This window comes from Notolepis coatsorum (genome assembly GCF_963971535.1).
Source record: "Notolepis coatsorum genome assembly, chromosome: 7".
Classification (NCBI taxonomy): Eukaryota; Metazoa; Chordata; class Actinopteri; order Aulopiformes; family Paralepididae; genus Notolepis; species Notolepis coatsorum.
Window position 1 is genome coordinate 112,691,615 of NC_140171.1, and position 18,196 is coordinate 112,709,810.

An 18,196-nucleotide genomic window follows, 5' to 3' on the forward strand; every position below is an offset into this window, starting at 1 on the left:
GTAATCTAACTTGTTACTTTGTACAAGCCAGTAATCTGATTACAGTTACCGTTTAGTTACTATCTCATAATGCTGATGATAAGAGAGCCAGGGGTACAGTCAGCTAGACCGGAGATAGGATGTGCGCTCCCGCACGCACGCACACAGCCACACACATGAGAATAACAAACTATAATACCATGTTTATATTACACAACGGTTTTACAATTTTATTTTTAATTAAAATTATATTATATACATTTTCTATTTAATTTAGTTGGGAACCACTGTCCTAGAGTGCCTGAGCAGTGGACAGCTGTGACCTTATATGGCCTGATGGCTGATGACGTCTCATGATGACCTGTCTGAGCAGCCAATCATGATTTATGACATTATGCACTTTCAATAAAGTATTATTAAAAAAAAAAAAAAATTGTCATTCTTATGTTGTGGCAGCAGCAGGGGGGGACGACGACGACTTCGTAACCTATTTACTTTCAAAGTAACTAAGTTACTTTGATAAGTCAAGTAATCAGTAAAGTTAACTAGATTACTTTTTAAAGGAGTAATCAGTAATCAGATTATTTTTACAAGTAATCTGTGGCATCACTGTTTATGATACACTTGATGGTGTTTAGCTGGTGTTGAAGATATAGAAACAATTCTTATTGGGGACTGAACGCGGCTATGCAACGAAAAGAAGCACCCGTTTCCAAGTCCTTCAGTAGGTTTTGTGATCTGCACAGTGTCAGCCAGCTAATCACCCAACCCACAAGAGTGTGTGATTCAACACAAACTACCATTGATATCATTCTGACCTCTGACAAGTCCAGGATCTCCAATAAAGGGGTTATAGCATGCGGGTTAAGCAATCATTATATGATATTCTGTACTCGCAAAAAGCTAAAACAAAAGGCCGGCTGTCACAAAACAGTCACATCTAGGGACCTCAAAACCTACCAAGAACTGGAGAGCCAGATGAGCTCAGTGGTACACTAGTTGAAGAAACATGGCTTGAATTCAAAACCAAATTCTCATCAATACTAAACAACATGGCCCCCTAGAACCACCAGGCTTAAAACAATATCCCCTCCAAATTCCTCAGAGACTCAGCAGCCACCATCACCCCAGTCATCACCCACATAATAAACCTCTCCATAAAACAGGGATACGTCCCCAAAGATTTCAAAATTGCGAGTGACCCCCCTGCACAAAAAAGGCAGCAAATTAGAGCCAGCTAATTACCTCCATCTCGAAAGTTATGGAAAAAAGATTCTACGGACAGGTCGAAAAATACCTTGCGGAAAAAAAGTGAATCTACGAGTTCCAATCTGGCTTCAGAACATCCCACTCCACTGACACATGCCGTCTCTATTTGAACTGTTAATAAAGTTTTCAATCAATCAATCACTCGTTAGGGATTTAAGACACTGAGAAAGTCGCACAACCAAATTGTAGATTGTAGACGACCGACGTTATTCTATATAATAATAACAATGATAAACTTGCATCCCACAGTGCTTCATAGCAGCAATGTAGACATAAAATAGACATCATAGGCATAAAATGTGCATAATAGAAATGTGCATATATGAAGCAAATTCCATGGATACAGAATAATCTTTCAGATCCGTTTCGTGGAAATGGTGCATAATATTAATGAACAGGTGGCCACCTGCCCCCCCTTTGTATTTCTAATCAAGTACTGTAGAGCACCCACTGCACTGCATTCCTTTTGGGGGAGAGAGAGATAGAGAGATAGAGAGGACTAATTAAGTTTGCCACAGGGGGCATAATCCCACGGGACAATGCATTGGTAACTTGTTTAAAATTACAATTATACCCCCGAGAATATTACTGCACGGATCGGAATACGCGTGGGAGCGTGAGCTATGATATTTTGCAACAGGTTGACGTGAGTGCTGATACAGAGAGAACGAGAGAGAGAACGAGCGAGCAAGAGAGAGAGGGAGAGAGAGATAGAGAGGGAGAGACAGAGAGAGGGAGAGAGAGATAGAGAGGGAGAGAGAGAGAGGGAGAGAGGAGAGATCGCTCTGAGAGCGCGCGTGTGCACGTGTGAGCGGCTCGACTCGCGACTGTGTGTAAATGCAGAGACAGAGACAGGGAAACCGGTTCCACATTATTTCCACTCGCTGCTCATATAAACGTATCACAGTTGATTGTGGGTGGGCGGTGGCAGATCAGTGCCTATTTACATCAGCAAGCGAGTCAAATCAGAATGGCTTGGTTCAGTGGGGGTGGACCTTGTCTCATCTGAACTGGAGGAATGCGCCAACAATAGAATTTGCGACATACTGTAGATAGTGTTGGTACAACCCCACATTGCTAGAAAACAATGCTAAACACTGGAAAAGGCCATTTATAAGATAGTTCTCCTTTAACTCGGCACATGGGGCAGGAGCCTATCTCCTGTTTCCGTAGCGTGAGGCAGCTTGATGTACAAGTACACCCCTTGGACATGACGCTAGTATGTCGCAAGGACTTCCCCCCAAACCAACCCTTGATGCTGAGTGTCAAGCAGGGAGGCTATGGGTACCATTTTTAAATAGTCTTTGGTATGACTCGGCCGGGGCTTGAACTCCCAGCCTCCCAAACTCAGGGCGGACACTCTACCCATGAGGCCACTGAGCCGGTGCTTGGTTCTCAAAGGCAACTTCTCCTTTAACTCAATGGACGCCAACCACGTATATATACGTTATTATGATCGTTATTTCTTTTATTCGCTATTTCCATTCATAATTCATCCTGCTGTGCTGTGGAAATGTGTGGCACTGTGTCTGAGATTGCAACTGTCCGATACCGCCGCCTGGTGGTATGCGGCAGATGTTGCACTTACTTTCTGAAGGAAGTATGACTCTGTGCGTCACTGAAAGTCTTCCGGGCGGAGTTTTCTTGTAACGTGGATCAAGATATACACTCTATCGCATTGAATCGCCTTCGGGACGCCAGAATCATTATGCTTTTGGGGGTTATGGCGTGGGCCAAATGGACATACGATCTAGCAGATGGCAATCAAATAATTGGAATATTCTTTTTGCAGTCTCATCGGCCACAGGTAAGAGCAATCTAACGTTAAGTTCAGCTTGGTTGTCCATTGTTCTCATAGCCATCGCTCTGATCAACGTATGCTGTTGCACTAACGAATGCCGTTATTGACAATCAATTAATCATAAACGACCCCCCCCCCCTTTCATACATGCATGATGGAACATAATATACCGATATACATTTGAATTTTTTATTGTAGCGTGTATAGGGACGAAATGCCAATGGATTAAGTATAATATGCGTCACGGCCTATTACTAGCGTTCCAGGAATTATCCTAGACCACTCTAAAACTATACTTATATTCACCACGGTATAAAACGATGGATGGAAAGAATATTCCTTTTTCCACATCTTGAACGATAGATACCCGATGTCAAATGGGCCATAGTATTGCATATATAGCTATAATATTTAAATAGTTATAGCCCTGCAAACAAGGTGAGCGACTCCCACCGTTTACAGCTGCTAAGGATGAGGCTATTGCGTGGCAGAGAAAGAGTTAATAAAAAGCAACAACAAACCAAAATAGGTCAAACAAAATAAAAAATATTAACTTAACATGTCCGAAAAGGAGTAAGAAGAAGAATAAACATATCCTAGCCCTTTTCCACTACTCAGTGATTATCAATTGACTTCCATAAAGGATTCAACCGTGTCCAGCCACAGACTGGGAGAGAGTTCGCCACAGTGACGACATCTGACTCTTTTACGAGAGAGATCTGCCTTTGAACCCGTTCCTTGGCCCCATTCGGAACTTTTAAATATCACATATCTAATTGGCCGATGCACGCCAATGAAAAACACCCACGTCAAGAGATCCCTAAACGGACACTTCAAAGCCACCGGCCGCAGTTGAAGCTAGGGGGTAGGCTCTGAGGGCACCCGGGGCCCTGTCACGCTGCTTCTTCCTAGAAAGTCACGGAGCTATTTCCAGCTGTAGTCTTTATTGACACCGTATGCCATGGCAAGAGGACAGAGGGACTACATCCCCCACGGCGAGGCTTGCGTTACCTGCTTTTGGAGTTTTCATAAAACAAGAGGGTCTGGTTACTGTGGCAGTTGTGTTACAAGTGTAAGGGGATAGCAGGGAGATGGGCTTTCATTAACCCGTGTTGCCTAAACATCACGCTCAGCAAGGTCACGCTAAACTCCACGTTCAACCTCTGTGTGTGTGTGTGTGTGTGTGTGTGTGTGTGTGCCTGTGCGTGTGCGTGTGTCTCAGACCAAAACACAAAGACACTCTCCAGCCAAGATCCAAGACCACCCTCCCCCCAAGCCTACAGCATCGTCATGCTTATTAATGTGAACTGGCCTTTTCCAAAGGCCTGGATGAAAAGCAAATGCTAGGTGCTGGGTGTCTTGTGGGTATCTTTGTACACATCTCATTGCCGATGCTAATTGAAATATGCTGTACCTTACCGCCTCAAGGTGAGTCTAGAGAGACTGTCTAGAGACCGTCTCCATGTGAGCCGGTGTTATCCTGGAGATACTCTTAGAGCTCAGCTCTAAGCAAGGAGTGACTGACGCACCGGGTTGGCAGTTCTCTACCGCCTGAGGGAGTTCGCTACGTGGATAAGTTACGGCGTCGTGTGAGTGATACATGGCATGATATAGCTTGTCTCTTGGCTCTGATATCCTTTGATTGATAGTGGCTGTCTGTTTTATGGCCTAGATGTGATGCTAAAGCTTTACCTACAGCCTCTCATATGAACTCCCGGTCCCAAACACCCTCCTCTTGGCCAGAACATCCTTTAAGCTGACCCTCACCCGCACCTTGACTGAGGCCATGTCTAGCCACCAGCTCTCAGGTGAAATCTTCTAAATTTCCACCTGGCTATGTTTTTTTAAGGGGAATACTACTACATTTAAGATGTAAACTTTTTTTGGCTCAACGTTTCATTTCAACTTAATGAAGACTGTGATGTTACGTAGCCTACAGCCTGGAGGTGCTCCATTACTGATTAATGGGAGGCTGACCTTGTCAGTTCATACACCAGAATGCTTGTTTGAGCAAAGAGTTGTATTTTATGGAAAAATATTTCATGTTTGACAGTGTCTAGCCATGGCAGCTAGTAACCTACAGGCTGTCTGGTAGCCTGAAGCTAATGCTAACTGCACCGAAAGTTGCAATGGAAGTCTTGAGGTTTGAAACATTCTTATACAAGGTTTGTCTCAAGGCCTCTTCCTTACAATGCTGATTTGATCAAGGGCAAAGCGAGACAACTGCACTGAGGGAAAATCTCAGGAAGGAGTTTTGGGTTAAAACAAGCGGTATCAGCCAAACCAGACCCCTCCCAGGTGGGGAGAAGAAAGGTGGCCAGGCACCTTGGCCATGCGCAGAAACAGCATCAGCATTACCAAATGACAAGGGCTGGGAGATGTCATCAATGTTGGTCTGTAGACTACATCAATTTATGACCCAAAAAAACAAACAAACCCAAAAAAAATCTACTTTGATCATAAGGATAAGGATAAGGATATCTTTTATTAATCCCTCACGGGGAAATTCCAGTGACACACACATACAGCTCATCGTCTCATTAACAACATGGGGCGGCTATAGCTCAGGGGTAGAGCGGGGCGTCCAATGATCGAAGGGTTGGTCGTTCGAATCCCGCTCAAGCCCATGTCCATCCCATTGCCGTTGTGTCCTTGGGCAAGACACTTAACCTACTTGCCTCGTATGAATGTGTATGCATGTGAATGAATGTTGGTGGTGGTCGGGGGGGCCGTAGGCGATGATTATACGCCACGCTTCCGTGAGTCTGCCTCAGGGCAGCTCTGGCTGCAATTGTAGCTTACCACCACCGGTATGACTGTGTATGAACGAATAATGGACTCTGTGAAGCGCTCTGAGTCAGAGAAGAGCGCTATATAAATCCAATCCATTATTATTATTTATTATTATCATATCACAATCATTACATTTTTACAGTAACAACGGCACAACATAAATTCAAACAGGCATGTACATTTGTTGACACATGTAGACTACAGAATGCCTGAGACACCATAGCGATAGTCGGCTGCAGCAAGGTGGGAGGGAGGGAGGATAGATTGTCCAGAAACCACAGTTGCAGCAACGGGAGGGGCGGGGATTTATGACACTAACTACAATGCCGTCAGCTGGGGGATAGGACTTTGGTGATGAGACAGTCTTAGGCTCCCCCCCTCCAGCACGCATACTAGTCGCTGCCGTCACCATCACATGGGAGTGGCGCCGGGCGTACACGTGGGAGGGGGGATTGGGTAGGGATTGGGGGTGGGGGAGGCCGCTTGCCACTCTTATCACCCAGAGGGCCTTCGACTCCAGCAGCTCCCTGGTTCGACCTTGGTCCAGGAATTTGTTTTGGCTGACTGACTGGCACATTTATCCCAGCCACGTCACTTTAAATTTGATTTGAATAGAGTGAAATATAACTCTATTGATTTGAGTGGAGTACGTTTTAACAACTCCGTCCAAATGACTGAATGCATTATTAGTCCAAGTGTCAGTTCATTTTGGTAGGTCCTGTGCGCTGTAAACAGATCCAAAATCTTCTTATTGCAGTCCATCTTTGGTGTAGTGGTTAACACTGTCGCCTCACAGCTAGAAGGTCCTGAGTTCGATTCCTACTTGGGGACCAGGTTGCCAGGTTGCCAGGTACCCAGGTGGGGTATGTCCCGGGCCTTTGTGTGGAGTTTGCATGTTCTCCCCGTGCTCACAAGGGTTTCCCCTCCCGATAGGAAAACATGCACAACAAATCACTAATGCTGTCGCGTCCCTGACAAAGACGGACAGGAGCACTTGGATTGGTCCCCGGGCGTGGCGCACGCTGCAGCCCTTGTCGGGGGGAGAAGGGCGACAGGATGGGAAAAGTGCAGAGAACATTTCATCAGCGACTCAGTGCATGTGTGTGTGTGTGTTCCTGTGGGTCGCCCATCGCATGTGTGTGTGTTAAATCTGCATGAAAAATAAAGACTTCTTCTTCTCAAACTGGATTTGAGGGGTATAGTAAGGTCCGGGGGAAAGGTACGAGGAGGATGCAAGGAAGTTTGTCCTCGTCTCTTAAGATCAATGGTGACAGAAAATCCCCCTAAAAATTCGCCAAAAGGGAAAAGGCCAAGATATTTATCCGCAAATGGGTTTCCCGGCTGGCTCCGGGGCGGCACACTAACCCAACGGATCCTGTTTGCAGCGTAGCATCAAGGCCCTGCTGGCAGATCCATTAGGCATGGGTAATGAAAGGGGGATTTTCCCCTTACACACCGCCCCCCCCCCCCCCCCCCCCGCCCACCCTCCCTGCCCCACATCTCTTTGTGACCGCAGAATGAAAGGCCGGTCACATACATTCACTGTTCATTTTCTGGAATGATGATATCAATCATTTCAATAGCGCCAATAGTGAGGTTGTAATATCAGGGACATCAATGAGAGTTGCAAATTACTTTCAAGTATTACGTTCAGAGATGGTGTCACACAAAATGATTTCCCCTGCGCGATTGGAGATTGGTTACCCAATTTAGCATCTGGCAGCACCGGTAGCGTAGTATAGCCTATATTCCGGTGGTTCCACGGCACCCCGGTGTGACGTGATGACTGTCCAGGGGGAAATTCGACATGATGTGATTTGATTACACGTAAAAATGGGTTTATAAGGGTTTAAAATGGCATATCAAATTGAAATGAATGCATGTATTTACATTATTAGTGTTATCAGTGGTGGAAAGTAACTAAGTATTTTTACTCAAGTACTGTACTTAAGTAAAATGTCAAGCTACTTGTACTTAACACGAGTATTTTCATTTTAGGGAACTTTCTACTTTTACTCCAGTACATTTCAAAGGAAATATTGTACTTTTTACTCCACTACATCAGTATAGAGCAGCATAATTGGACCACAGACCACTTTAACAGAACCTTTAATCAGAGCAGCATAACTGATTTGATTGTATTAAGGATCCCCATTAGCTGGTGCCATAGCAACCAGCTAGTCCTCCTAGGGTCCACACAAAAAAACATACAAACAATTATTGTTGCAAAAACAGAATTATTAAATGTCAGTACTCAACACACAATGCATAATGAAGCTAACAAATAAGATAGCTAAAATTACATGTGAGCAAAGAAACAGAAAACAAAAAACAAAACAAAAATACTTTACGTGTGCTAAATACAATTTAAGATTATTTTTAAAAGTTAATTTACTGTAAATGCAGCAGAGGTTTTGAGGCAGGTTATTCCAAAGAGTCAATGATCTAAAAATAAAAGATCTCCTTAACTGGACAACGTATGCTTTAACATAACCTGTAGAGGTCAATGGATCGAGGCTTGAATGCTTCCAAGCACTGGAACACACAAACGTCATGTAGAATGTGTACTTTTACTATAGATACTTAAGTACATTCAATAGCAAATACTTCTCTACTTTGAATGGAGGACTTTTACTTTCACCCAAATACTCATTTACCTGGGTATTTCTACTTTTACTTAAGTAAAGGAACTGTGTACTTCCTCCACCAGTGTTATTTTGTTCTAAAATATTTCTCCCCCAATGAAGACTACGACTAGCTCCCCCTCTCTCTCCACAGCAGCTAGTTGGGCCACTAAAGCCCAAGATGAACTAGCTAGAATTTTCTACAAATAGACCAAGCGCCTGCTCGTCTCACAGACCTACTGTATCTCCACGCTGTGACAGCGCTGTGCCAGACCTACTGTATCTCCACGCTGTGACAGCGCTGTGCCAGACCTACTGTATCTCCACGCTGTGACAGCGCTGTGCCAGACCTACTGTATCTCCACGCTGTGACAGCACTGTGCCAGACCTACTGTATCTCCACGCTGTGACAGCGCTGTGCCAGACCTACTGTATCTCCACGCTGTGACAGCACTGTGCCAGACCTACTGTATCTCCACGCTGTGACAGCACTGTGCCAGACCTACTGTATCTCCACGCTGTGACAGCACTGTGCCAGACCTACTGTATCTCCACGCTGTGTTACAGCGCTGTGCCAGACCTACTGTATCTCCACGCTGTGACAGCGCTGTACCAGACCTACTGTATCTCCACGCTGTGTTACAGCGCTGTGCCAGACCTACTGTATCTCCATGCTGTGTGACAGCGCTGTGCCAGACCTACTGTATCTCCATGCTGTGTGACAGCGCTGTGCCAGACCTACTGTATCTCCATAAGATAAGATAAGATAAGATATTCCTTTATTAATCCCCTTGGGGAAATTCGTGACACACACATACAGCTCAACGTCTCATTAATAATATTAACAACAACACAATCATTACATTTTTACAGTAACAATGGCACAGCATAAATTCAACAGACATGTACATTTGTTGACACATGTCATCATTACAGGAGGCCTGAGACACTGTATGCGCGATAGTCGGCTGCATTCACACCATGTGGAAACCATGCTGTGTGACAGCGCTGTGCCAGACCTACTGTATCTCCATGCTGTGTGACAGCGCTGTGCCAGACCTACTGTATTTCCACTAGGGCTGTCTTAAATACTTCGAAGCTTCGTTCGATGGGCATGGGATTCGAATATGAAAATAAAATTTGAATATATTAAAAAAATAAAAAATAAAATTGCAAAATCAACTCTGCCTCTCTTTGTTAACTACAACAAGCAATGCTGTTTCTTATTTAAGATGAGGTCGGACTCGGCACTGACAGATTTGTGTTCATTGTGCTGCTTTTATAAAGCCTCAAATGATGGCTTACAATATTTCATGAAAGCAAAGTGTTTAGTTTGTCTAAGATTTAAAAAGGTTTATTTCCACGCTGTGTTACAGAGCTGTGTATCTCCATGCTGTGTTACAGAGATGTGCCAGCGCACACGCAGTGAGCAGAGTTTCAATAGCTTTTGCCTTCTGGAGATGAACGTCCCTCCCTCTCAAAGAGTGCTGTCAACATGCTTATAGGAAGAGAGAGAGAGATGGAAAGCCTGTTTCACAATCTCTTTCTCTCTCTCTCTCTGCTCTCAGAAGCTCTCTGCTAAATGATCGTTTCCTTTTAAATATTTGATCTAGAAATAAATGTCATTGAAATTGTGCTTTTATGGGCTCATTCTTCTTTGCTCATAATGACCAGGAGTGGAATTTGATTCTGAAAATAGTGTGATTCATGTATCAGTTTTAAACACGCTACAGACAGAATGATGGTGTGTTGTTAAGAGCTTAAGTTCAGATACGTTGCAAAACATGTGTTTTCTTTCTTTGAAGAGTTGAGGTTTGCCGTGGTCAAAAATGTTTGGCCAAGGCACCCCTGGTCTAGTCTATTATCTTCTGTTGTTTCCTACATGTTTTCTCTCAGTCACACACCTGTGCATTGCCTCATTTTAGTCCAACACACCATGGCACTGGTCACCGCTTACTAACTGGTCACACACGCTGACTTGTTTTGTTGTAGGTGAGACATTCCACTGTCCACATAAGCTCTGTGGTTCTCATGTCCAAGAAGGACCTGGAGAGAGACAACGAGGCCAGTGGCCCCAGACAAGGATCCGCTCATCTTTCACACCTTTCTGACCCTCCGTAAATCTGCCTTCACTGGATCGCGGCTTGTAAATCATGCATCGATACATGCATTGCAGACAGATAAGACGGACAGACAGAGGCTCCGATCTTATTATACACACACATGCACACACACACACACACACACACACACACACACACACACACACACACACACGCAAACACACACACACACACACACAAAGGCAAAGGCGTATATTTAACACATTCCGCGCCGTATAGTCAGGTTAACTCGCCGAACGTTCGGCGCCAGACCAGAGTATAGTCGGGTTTTGGTTGTTATTTCTTTTATTCGCTATTTCCATTGATTATCCATCCAGGGAGCCTGATGTTATCATTGGGAATGGGTCTGAGATCGCAAACGTCCAATACCGCCGCCTGCCGCCTTTTGGCCGGTATTGCACATCCTTTGAAACTCTCTGGCTTAGGCTGTGCGTCGATCTAAAAAGTCCGGGCCGGGTTTTCCTTGTCGGGCAGGACAAGCGTTTATAACGCATGGATTGAGGAGAATCAAGCACTCCCGGTTCATGTTCTTTGGTGGATTATGTTGGCAACACGATCGACATCAATACTTGGAATGGCGATCAGATAATTGGAATATTCTTTTTGGAGTACATCCTAGTCAAGGTAAGGGCTATATGGTATCAATCTTGCGTTGATCCAATAATCCATTCACAGCGATCCGACCGTATGTGTGTAATGTGTGTGTGTAACGTATTCCGTTGGTGGCGATCAAAGCATAGAAAAACGCCCCCCCCCCCCCCCCCCCCCCCATGCATTCATGATGAAACATAATACCTATTATATACCTTTGAAATAGTAGCGCGTAATAGAGAGAGACAGAAAGACAGACAGACATACATGTCAGACACAGACAGGCAGACAGACAGACAGACAGACAGACAGACAGACAAAGAGAGAGACGAGAAAATAAAGCGAAATAATGAATATCTATGGAAGACGGTGAGCCAGCCGCGAGACAAGCGTGGGACAGACAGTGGGGCGATAGTGGCTAGGGAGGTAGAGCTAGGCGATATAACGATAACGATACTTATCGCGATATATTTTTATAATCGATATAAAAAATATATATATATTGAAAAAATAATATATCGAATAAATTTTTGTATTTGTTGTGACCTGCAACAGGGCAGTTTTAAAACCAGAGACAGTGGACAGACTTGTCTTTCTTGCCTGCAACTTAAAGTAATGGCTTTGCTTGTCCAAATGACAATACTGACCAAATTGAGATTTATTTTTCTCGTCCATTTATTTTGTTTGCTTTCTAATTTAAAATACAGTTTGAAACCGTCTGTACACAGTAGGCTATGTGTGCTAGCAGAGCTAGTCTCCAGTCACGAGTCACGGTGCACATGTGCGATGGTTTGTCCACCAAAAAAGCGGCAAAAGATAGAAAAGAAACTAGCAGAGCCAGAACTGTTCAACTCCCCGGGAGCCACAGCCAGCAGAGAAGCCGATTTACTTTCGCTTTCAAACCAGCTCCAGCCTGAGAACTGGAGTGTGAGGGGATGTAACACTAAAGATGGCGGCAACGACAAAGAATTTCTGCAAAATAAACATACATCTGTGACAAAGAATTTCTGCAAAATAAACATACATCTGTTGTTTAAAAAAAAGAAAAAAAATTTATACTTATAACAATATCGATAATATCGAATATCGAGTGATATTCGATATCGTTATCGCGATATCATTTTTGGCCATATCGCCCAGCCCTAGGTAGAGCAATCGATTGGTAATCTGGAGGTTCCCGGTTCGATTCCCGCTCCTCCCAGGCAGTGTGTCGAAGTGTCCTTGAGCAAGACACTTAACCCCTAATTGCTCCTGATGAGCAGGTTGGCACCTTGCATGGTTGCCTCCGCCATCGGTGTGTGAATGTGTGAGTGAATGGGTAAAATGTGAGGAACAATAGTAAAGCGCTTTGGATAAAATCGCTATATAAATGCAGCCATTTGCCATTTACAGAGACAAAAGGAGGAATGGGACAAAAGGATTCACTCTCAAATGACAATACATTTGAACGTAATCTAATCGAATCGAATACCACGTCGGACAATCAAAGAAGAGAGCGGGCTAATTGATAAAGTTGGGTTGGAACGTTGAACGATGTCAAAGGAAACAAGCACCGGGGGACTGGGAAGGCTGCAGCAGTGAAGCCTGGAAAAGCGGGACACGGGCTCAGGGATATTATACGAGCTCCAAGGATGTGTTTGCCTTGGCGCGGCGCTCCCGGTGATGTCACCGTCGTCACGGCCGCTGCTCCACTTCTTTGGCCCAGTAAAGGATAGCAGAGCAATGTGCCGAGTGTAACTGGGCTCGGACTGTACACACACAACGTCAACAGGCTTTTACTGATAATAGTAACGACAGTTGTGGATAGTCAAAGTTATTTCTTCAATTCGCATCCACGGGAGTCGTTCGAGTTCACGCCGATCCTTCAGGAGTGTCCTTGAAGCCAATTGCTGTGTGGCAGCGTTGTTGTTGGCTCACGAACAGGCTATTTTATTTATGAATATTCAATTTAAACAAAACACTTAAAAAGGAACACAACGACATTATGGGAAATGTGCTTACCGTCTTCTCCAGAGTCAAGAATATGGATTCCCTCTCTGTGCGTTCAGTAGAAAGCTGTCTTAACTTACCTTAACACAAATTAAGGGAAGCGGATACGGACCACTAGCCTATAGCTGTCAGCCAAAAAGCGTTTCTCCCAGAGTTTTAAGCTAGGCTAGCGGTCCGTATCCGCTTACATTAATTTGTGCTAAGCTAGGCCCGCTTGCAGCCGGACAGCTTTCTATTGAACGCACAGAGATGGAAATTGGTACCTGTTATCTATCTAATTGCCTGACGCCGGAGAAGACGGTAAGCTCATTTCTCATAATGTCGCCATGTTCCTTTAATAAGTTAACTAGCTGACGGTAACAGATGACCTTATGAGCCAGGGAGAGACACCTGAAAAAACTCACACCACCACCACATCACCGAAGTCCTATTTCCAGCGTGATTAGCCTCTTTACATGACCTGGAATAATAATTCTGTGCTTTGATGCAAAGCTACCGCACAGGAGCAGCCAATTTCCCACGCAAACCTCTCTCCCCCAAGTCTGTCAAGACGGAGACAATTGTCTCACTGTACGGTGACGGTGGGCGAATGGGGGAAAACGGCCTGATGTGTCTAGCACATGGAGCGACAGCGAGGGAGGCAGAGGCCCCGAGGGAACGTGGACAGCCTTAAAGCATAGCAGGCTGGCTACGGGGCAGAAGTGACTCATTAAAGTCACGTAATCACTCAAAGATGTGCGAGGCAACACTTCTGCGAGAACACGAGCGCGCACGCACACACACACCCAATCAGTGTGATAGATAAGAGGGTGAGCGAGGCATGAGGATCCACCTGGGCTCGGGCCAAGCTTTCTGCTGATGTCAGGGAGCTGCGTACGTTGTTCATCTTGGGTTGTGCAAGGCTGATGAATTAGCCATTAGCGTGGAAAATGAGAACCAGCTCTGGGATTGCTAAATAGAGTTTGAATGAGGGTGAGAGGAGGGGGGGGGGGGGTGGATCTACTTCTCTGTGATGCTAACGGCCGACGGTTCCATTATTTAGGGTTCACTCTTTGTGCGTTCCAACGCTCGCATTCCAATTCAAACTTCCGTGTTAGTGTTGTGAAAACTGTGATATTGCGGTTTGATAGCGTTGTGAAATGTGGAGAAACTCTCAAAGGCACGGTAAGTGGACTGTGGGCTGTTTATATTGGGGAGCCATGCCTGTGTTTTTAAAATAAGCAGAGAGCAGCAGAGCTGATTTGGCAGAATGTCTCTCTCTCTCTCCCGCTCGCGTCTCTCGTTCACGAGCTCAGCAACAAGTCGTCAGCTCTGCGGCCAGATGCACCGTCTGACGCAATGACATGTCACTCCTCTCTTACAGTAACAAGGGCAATTAATTGTTATGAGTCTGGTCTGCATTCTTGTTGCAGAGGGTAAGGGGGCCGACCTCCTGCCTATAACAGTGCCACACAGCCACACACACACTCACTCACACTGCTGCCAGCCAAACAGCACCTCCAGGTGGTGCCAAGCTACAGTTAGGATATGATGGTTGGAAAGAGAGGGAGAGGGGGAGAGAGAGGGGGGGGGTGGAGGGAAGGGTGTAAGTAATGGGGGGGGGGGGGGGGGGGGAATTCTTGAGGACAAAGGGGGTAGAGGAGGAAAACAGACTGGGTTAAAATGATGAAAGAGAGAGAGAGAGAGAGAGAGAGAGAGAGAGAGGAGAGAGAGAGAGAGAGAGAGAGAGAGAGAGAGAGAGAGAGAGAGAGAGAGAGAAAAAAATAAAGAGAGAAAGCAGAGAGAGAGAGAGAGAGAGAACAGAGAAGAGAGAAAGAAGAGAGCAGAGAGAGACAGAGAAATAAGATAGAGAAAGAAGATAGATAGCAGAGAGAAGATAGATAGAAAAAGAAGAGAGCAGAGGGAGATAAAGAAGAGAGAGAGAGAGCAGAGAGAGAGAGCAGAGAGAGAGTATCTTTGTGTGTTGATAGTACAGTATATGCGTGCCGCTTGTGTGTGTTTACAGAGTACAGACTGAATGAAAACAAAATGTCACGCAGAAAGCATGTTTGTAAGTGTGTGGTGTACCCACACTCACACACACATCAGTGTGTTGTTGTTGTTGTTGTTGTTGTTGTGTACCTATGCAGTGTAAAAATAATAATAACAACAACACTTACCACTCTCGCTCTTCTCGATCACGTCCACCGTCTCGCCGGCCTTGAGGCTGATCTCGGAGTTCTCCTGCCGGTCGTAGTTGGCCACCACCACGTACTGCTCCAAGCACCATGGGGTCCGAGCTGTCAATCCCTGAGGGGAAGAAACACGCCGTCAGCCAGCGGCCCGCCGTTGCCCCCCGCGAGCGCCCGCGGCCACCCCTGCCGCGCGGGCCGGTACGCCGCCATTGGGCCGCCTCCCCTCGCCGCCGCTCCCCGCCACTGCCACTGCCGCGCCGCCCCCAGCCAATCAGAACACGAGCTCACGACGACCTTGCTGCATAATAATCCCAAACGTCTGGCCATATAGCTGAGTCGTCCCCCGGCCCGCAGCGATGGGACTGAGGATCATCGGGAGAAACCAAACAAAAAAGGGGAAACAGAGAGAAGAGGAGGGAGGAGGAGGGGGGAGGGAGGGAGGGAGGGAAGGGGTAGAAGCTTGTAAGAGCTCTATGGGGTATCCATACTCGGAACCCAGAACTCCGAGCTTCAAAGGAAGAGAAAAAAGAGGGAGAGGGAGAGAGAGAAGAAGAAAAAAAAAGAGAAGAGATAGAGGAAAAACAGAGAGAGGGAGCTGCAGAGGGCTGGAGGAGAAGACTGGGGACGGAGAGGGTGGAAGAATGGAGAAGTTTCCCTGTGGAAAATCAACAGTGTGGTGGAGAGGAAAGGCCTCCCCTCCGCCGCGTTTGGAGGCTGCCGTTGGACGGGGAGACGGGGGGGAGACGAACTCACCAATCATGGCTGTTCGGCACTGCTGGCCTTAAATAGAAACATGTGAGTGGGCTAGGGGGAGAGAGAGGGAGGGAGAGAGAGAGAGAAAAAGCGAGGGAGAGAGAGCGAGGGAGAGAGAGAAAGATAGAGAGAGAGAGAGAGAGAGAGAGAGAGAGAGAGAGAGAGAGATGAGAGAGAGAGAGAGAGAGAGAGAGAGAGAGAGAGAGAGAGAGAGAGAGAGAGAGAGGGAGTTTGGGCCTATGTTTATGTGAAACAGAAGAAGAAAGCATTTCAGTTAGGGTTAGGCCGCTGTTTTTCCTCTCTCTCTCTCTCTCTCTCTCTCTCTCTCTCTCTCTCTCTCTCTCTCTACCCCCCCCCCCCCATCTCTCTCTATCGTTTAACCTTTTCAATGCCAGCGATGACTTCATTCTACACTGACCGGGTTCACTCAGTGCATGTTTTGATGTGAGTTACTGACACGGCTCTCTGCTTGGTTAGTGGATAGATGACCCACAGATTATGGGGGATTGTCTTTCCACATATCGTCTTTCACATCCTGTTCTGTCATTTTAAGAATTTCGACACTGGGTATAATTTACAGGCATAAAACTGGGTCATCCATTCCATATCTTTTTCTACAATCCTCTCCCGTCTTCTATATATAGTATTAAGAGATTACAATCTGCACAAAGCCTGTCTACATTGACCTACAGGTACCTACAAGGGTCGGTTCAGAGTTTTGGAACCCTATCCCCAGTGTTGTAGTCGAGTCACTAAATCTCGAGTCCGAGTCGAGTCTCGAGTCCCTAGTGTTCGAGTCAGAGTCCAAGTCCGAGTCACCAAAGAAGAGCCCCAGTCGAGTCCCCATTACCCTAGTCCAAGTCCAAGTCATCGAGGTTGTGTCCCAGACGTACAAATGAAGAAAGGTCTACATTAAACATAAATGACAAAGCGCACGATTTGGGGCGTCTCTTTAGGCATCTTAAGTACTGAACATGAGGGCATCGACGTGAATTAAATAATGTTACAGTATTAATATAGCCATCAATATCTTATGCCAAATGATTAGGGCCTATTACAAATGAACAAATCCTCGTCTGCACCTTTCCGAGTCCGAATGCGGTCAATGCTCGAGTCCAAGTCCAAGTCCGAGTCGTCAGTGCTCAAGTCCAAGTCAAGTCACGAGTCCTGAAAATCTGACCAGGACTCGGACTCGGCACTACAACACTGCCCATGTCCGGTGTCCTATTTACCAACGATGTTGTCAATTGGGAGATTCCTTTCTAAGAAACAGTCCCACTCTGTTCTTCATACCGGATAGATGCCCACAGCTTTGGCTAGTTAGCCACAGAACTCAATGGGGCCACGGTCCGGTCTGTGCAGGGAATGCCCTGGAAGAGGCAAAACACTGAAACCCACGTTGGCTGCACTGTGGGATTAGATTTCAGCCTTTACTTCAGGGCTCATAAAGACTGGAGCATGGCCCCATTGACTTTGCATTCGTTGTGCGCCTAACTGAGCTGCCAGTATCGTGCTGAGGTAAGGAGTCTACGATCGACAATGTCATGATTAGTAAGTAGGAAATGAGGCTAGAACTTACCCTTTAAAGTTACCCCACGTACCACTCTCCTAAAGTTGGTCAAAATAAAAAAGAGAACTCTCAAATGTGTGATGCTGATATAAGCCTGGGCCTGCTCCTCAGACAGTGAAACAGACTTGTTCACAAGACTTACAAACAGACTTAAACTCTGTCCATAAAACGTGTGAGTTCCGAAATTACATTTAAATCCTGGTCAGCAATGCTAAGAATTTAAACGTCATTTGGGCGGGAGAACTCAACATGTGATGGCTTCCTTCACAAAGTCGATGTCCAAATGCAATGCCTATAGAACAGCTGAACCCAGGTTTTTTCATCCAGATGACATCATAAATTCATCGTGAATTCACCTTTCTAGGGCTGAATGAGTTTGTCCAGAGGTGGCCGCTACCAATTATTTTTTTCGGGGGGTTGTTAATGTTCGTTTCACGTGTGAAAAATACGATAAAAACAAAAACATCATGCATTAATGTTCTATTGGTAATAGGTTAAGACGTAAATTAATAGGCTATACATAACTGTTG

General features: G+C 45.6%; 1 protein-coding gene across 1 annotated transcript in view; it reads right to left on the reverse strand.

Moving 5' to 3' along the window:
• The window catches only part of LOC311231720 (SH3 and PX domain-containing protein 2A-like), a gene marked incomplete at its 5' end in the record, with an annotated part of 240,220 nt that overhangs the window by 44,561 nt on the left and 177,463 nt on the right, over window positions 1-18,196 (reverse strand). The window contains 2 exon segments of the mRNA XM_084318345.1: window positions 15,329-15,431; window positions 15,433-15,458. Coding sequence (XP_084174471.1) covers window positions 15,329-15,431; window positions 15,433-15,458 — 129 coding nt within the window.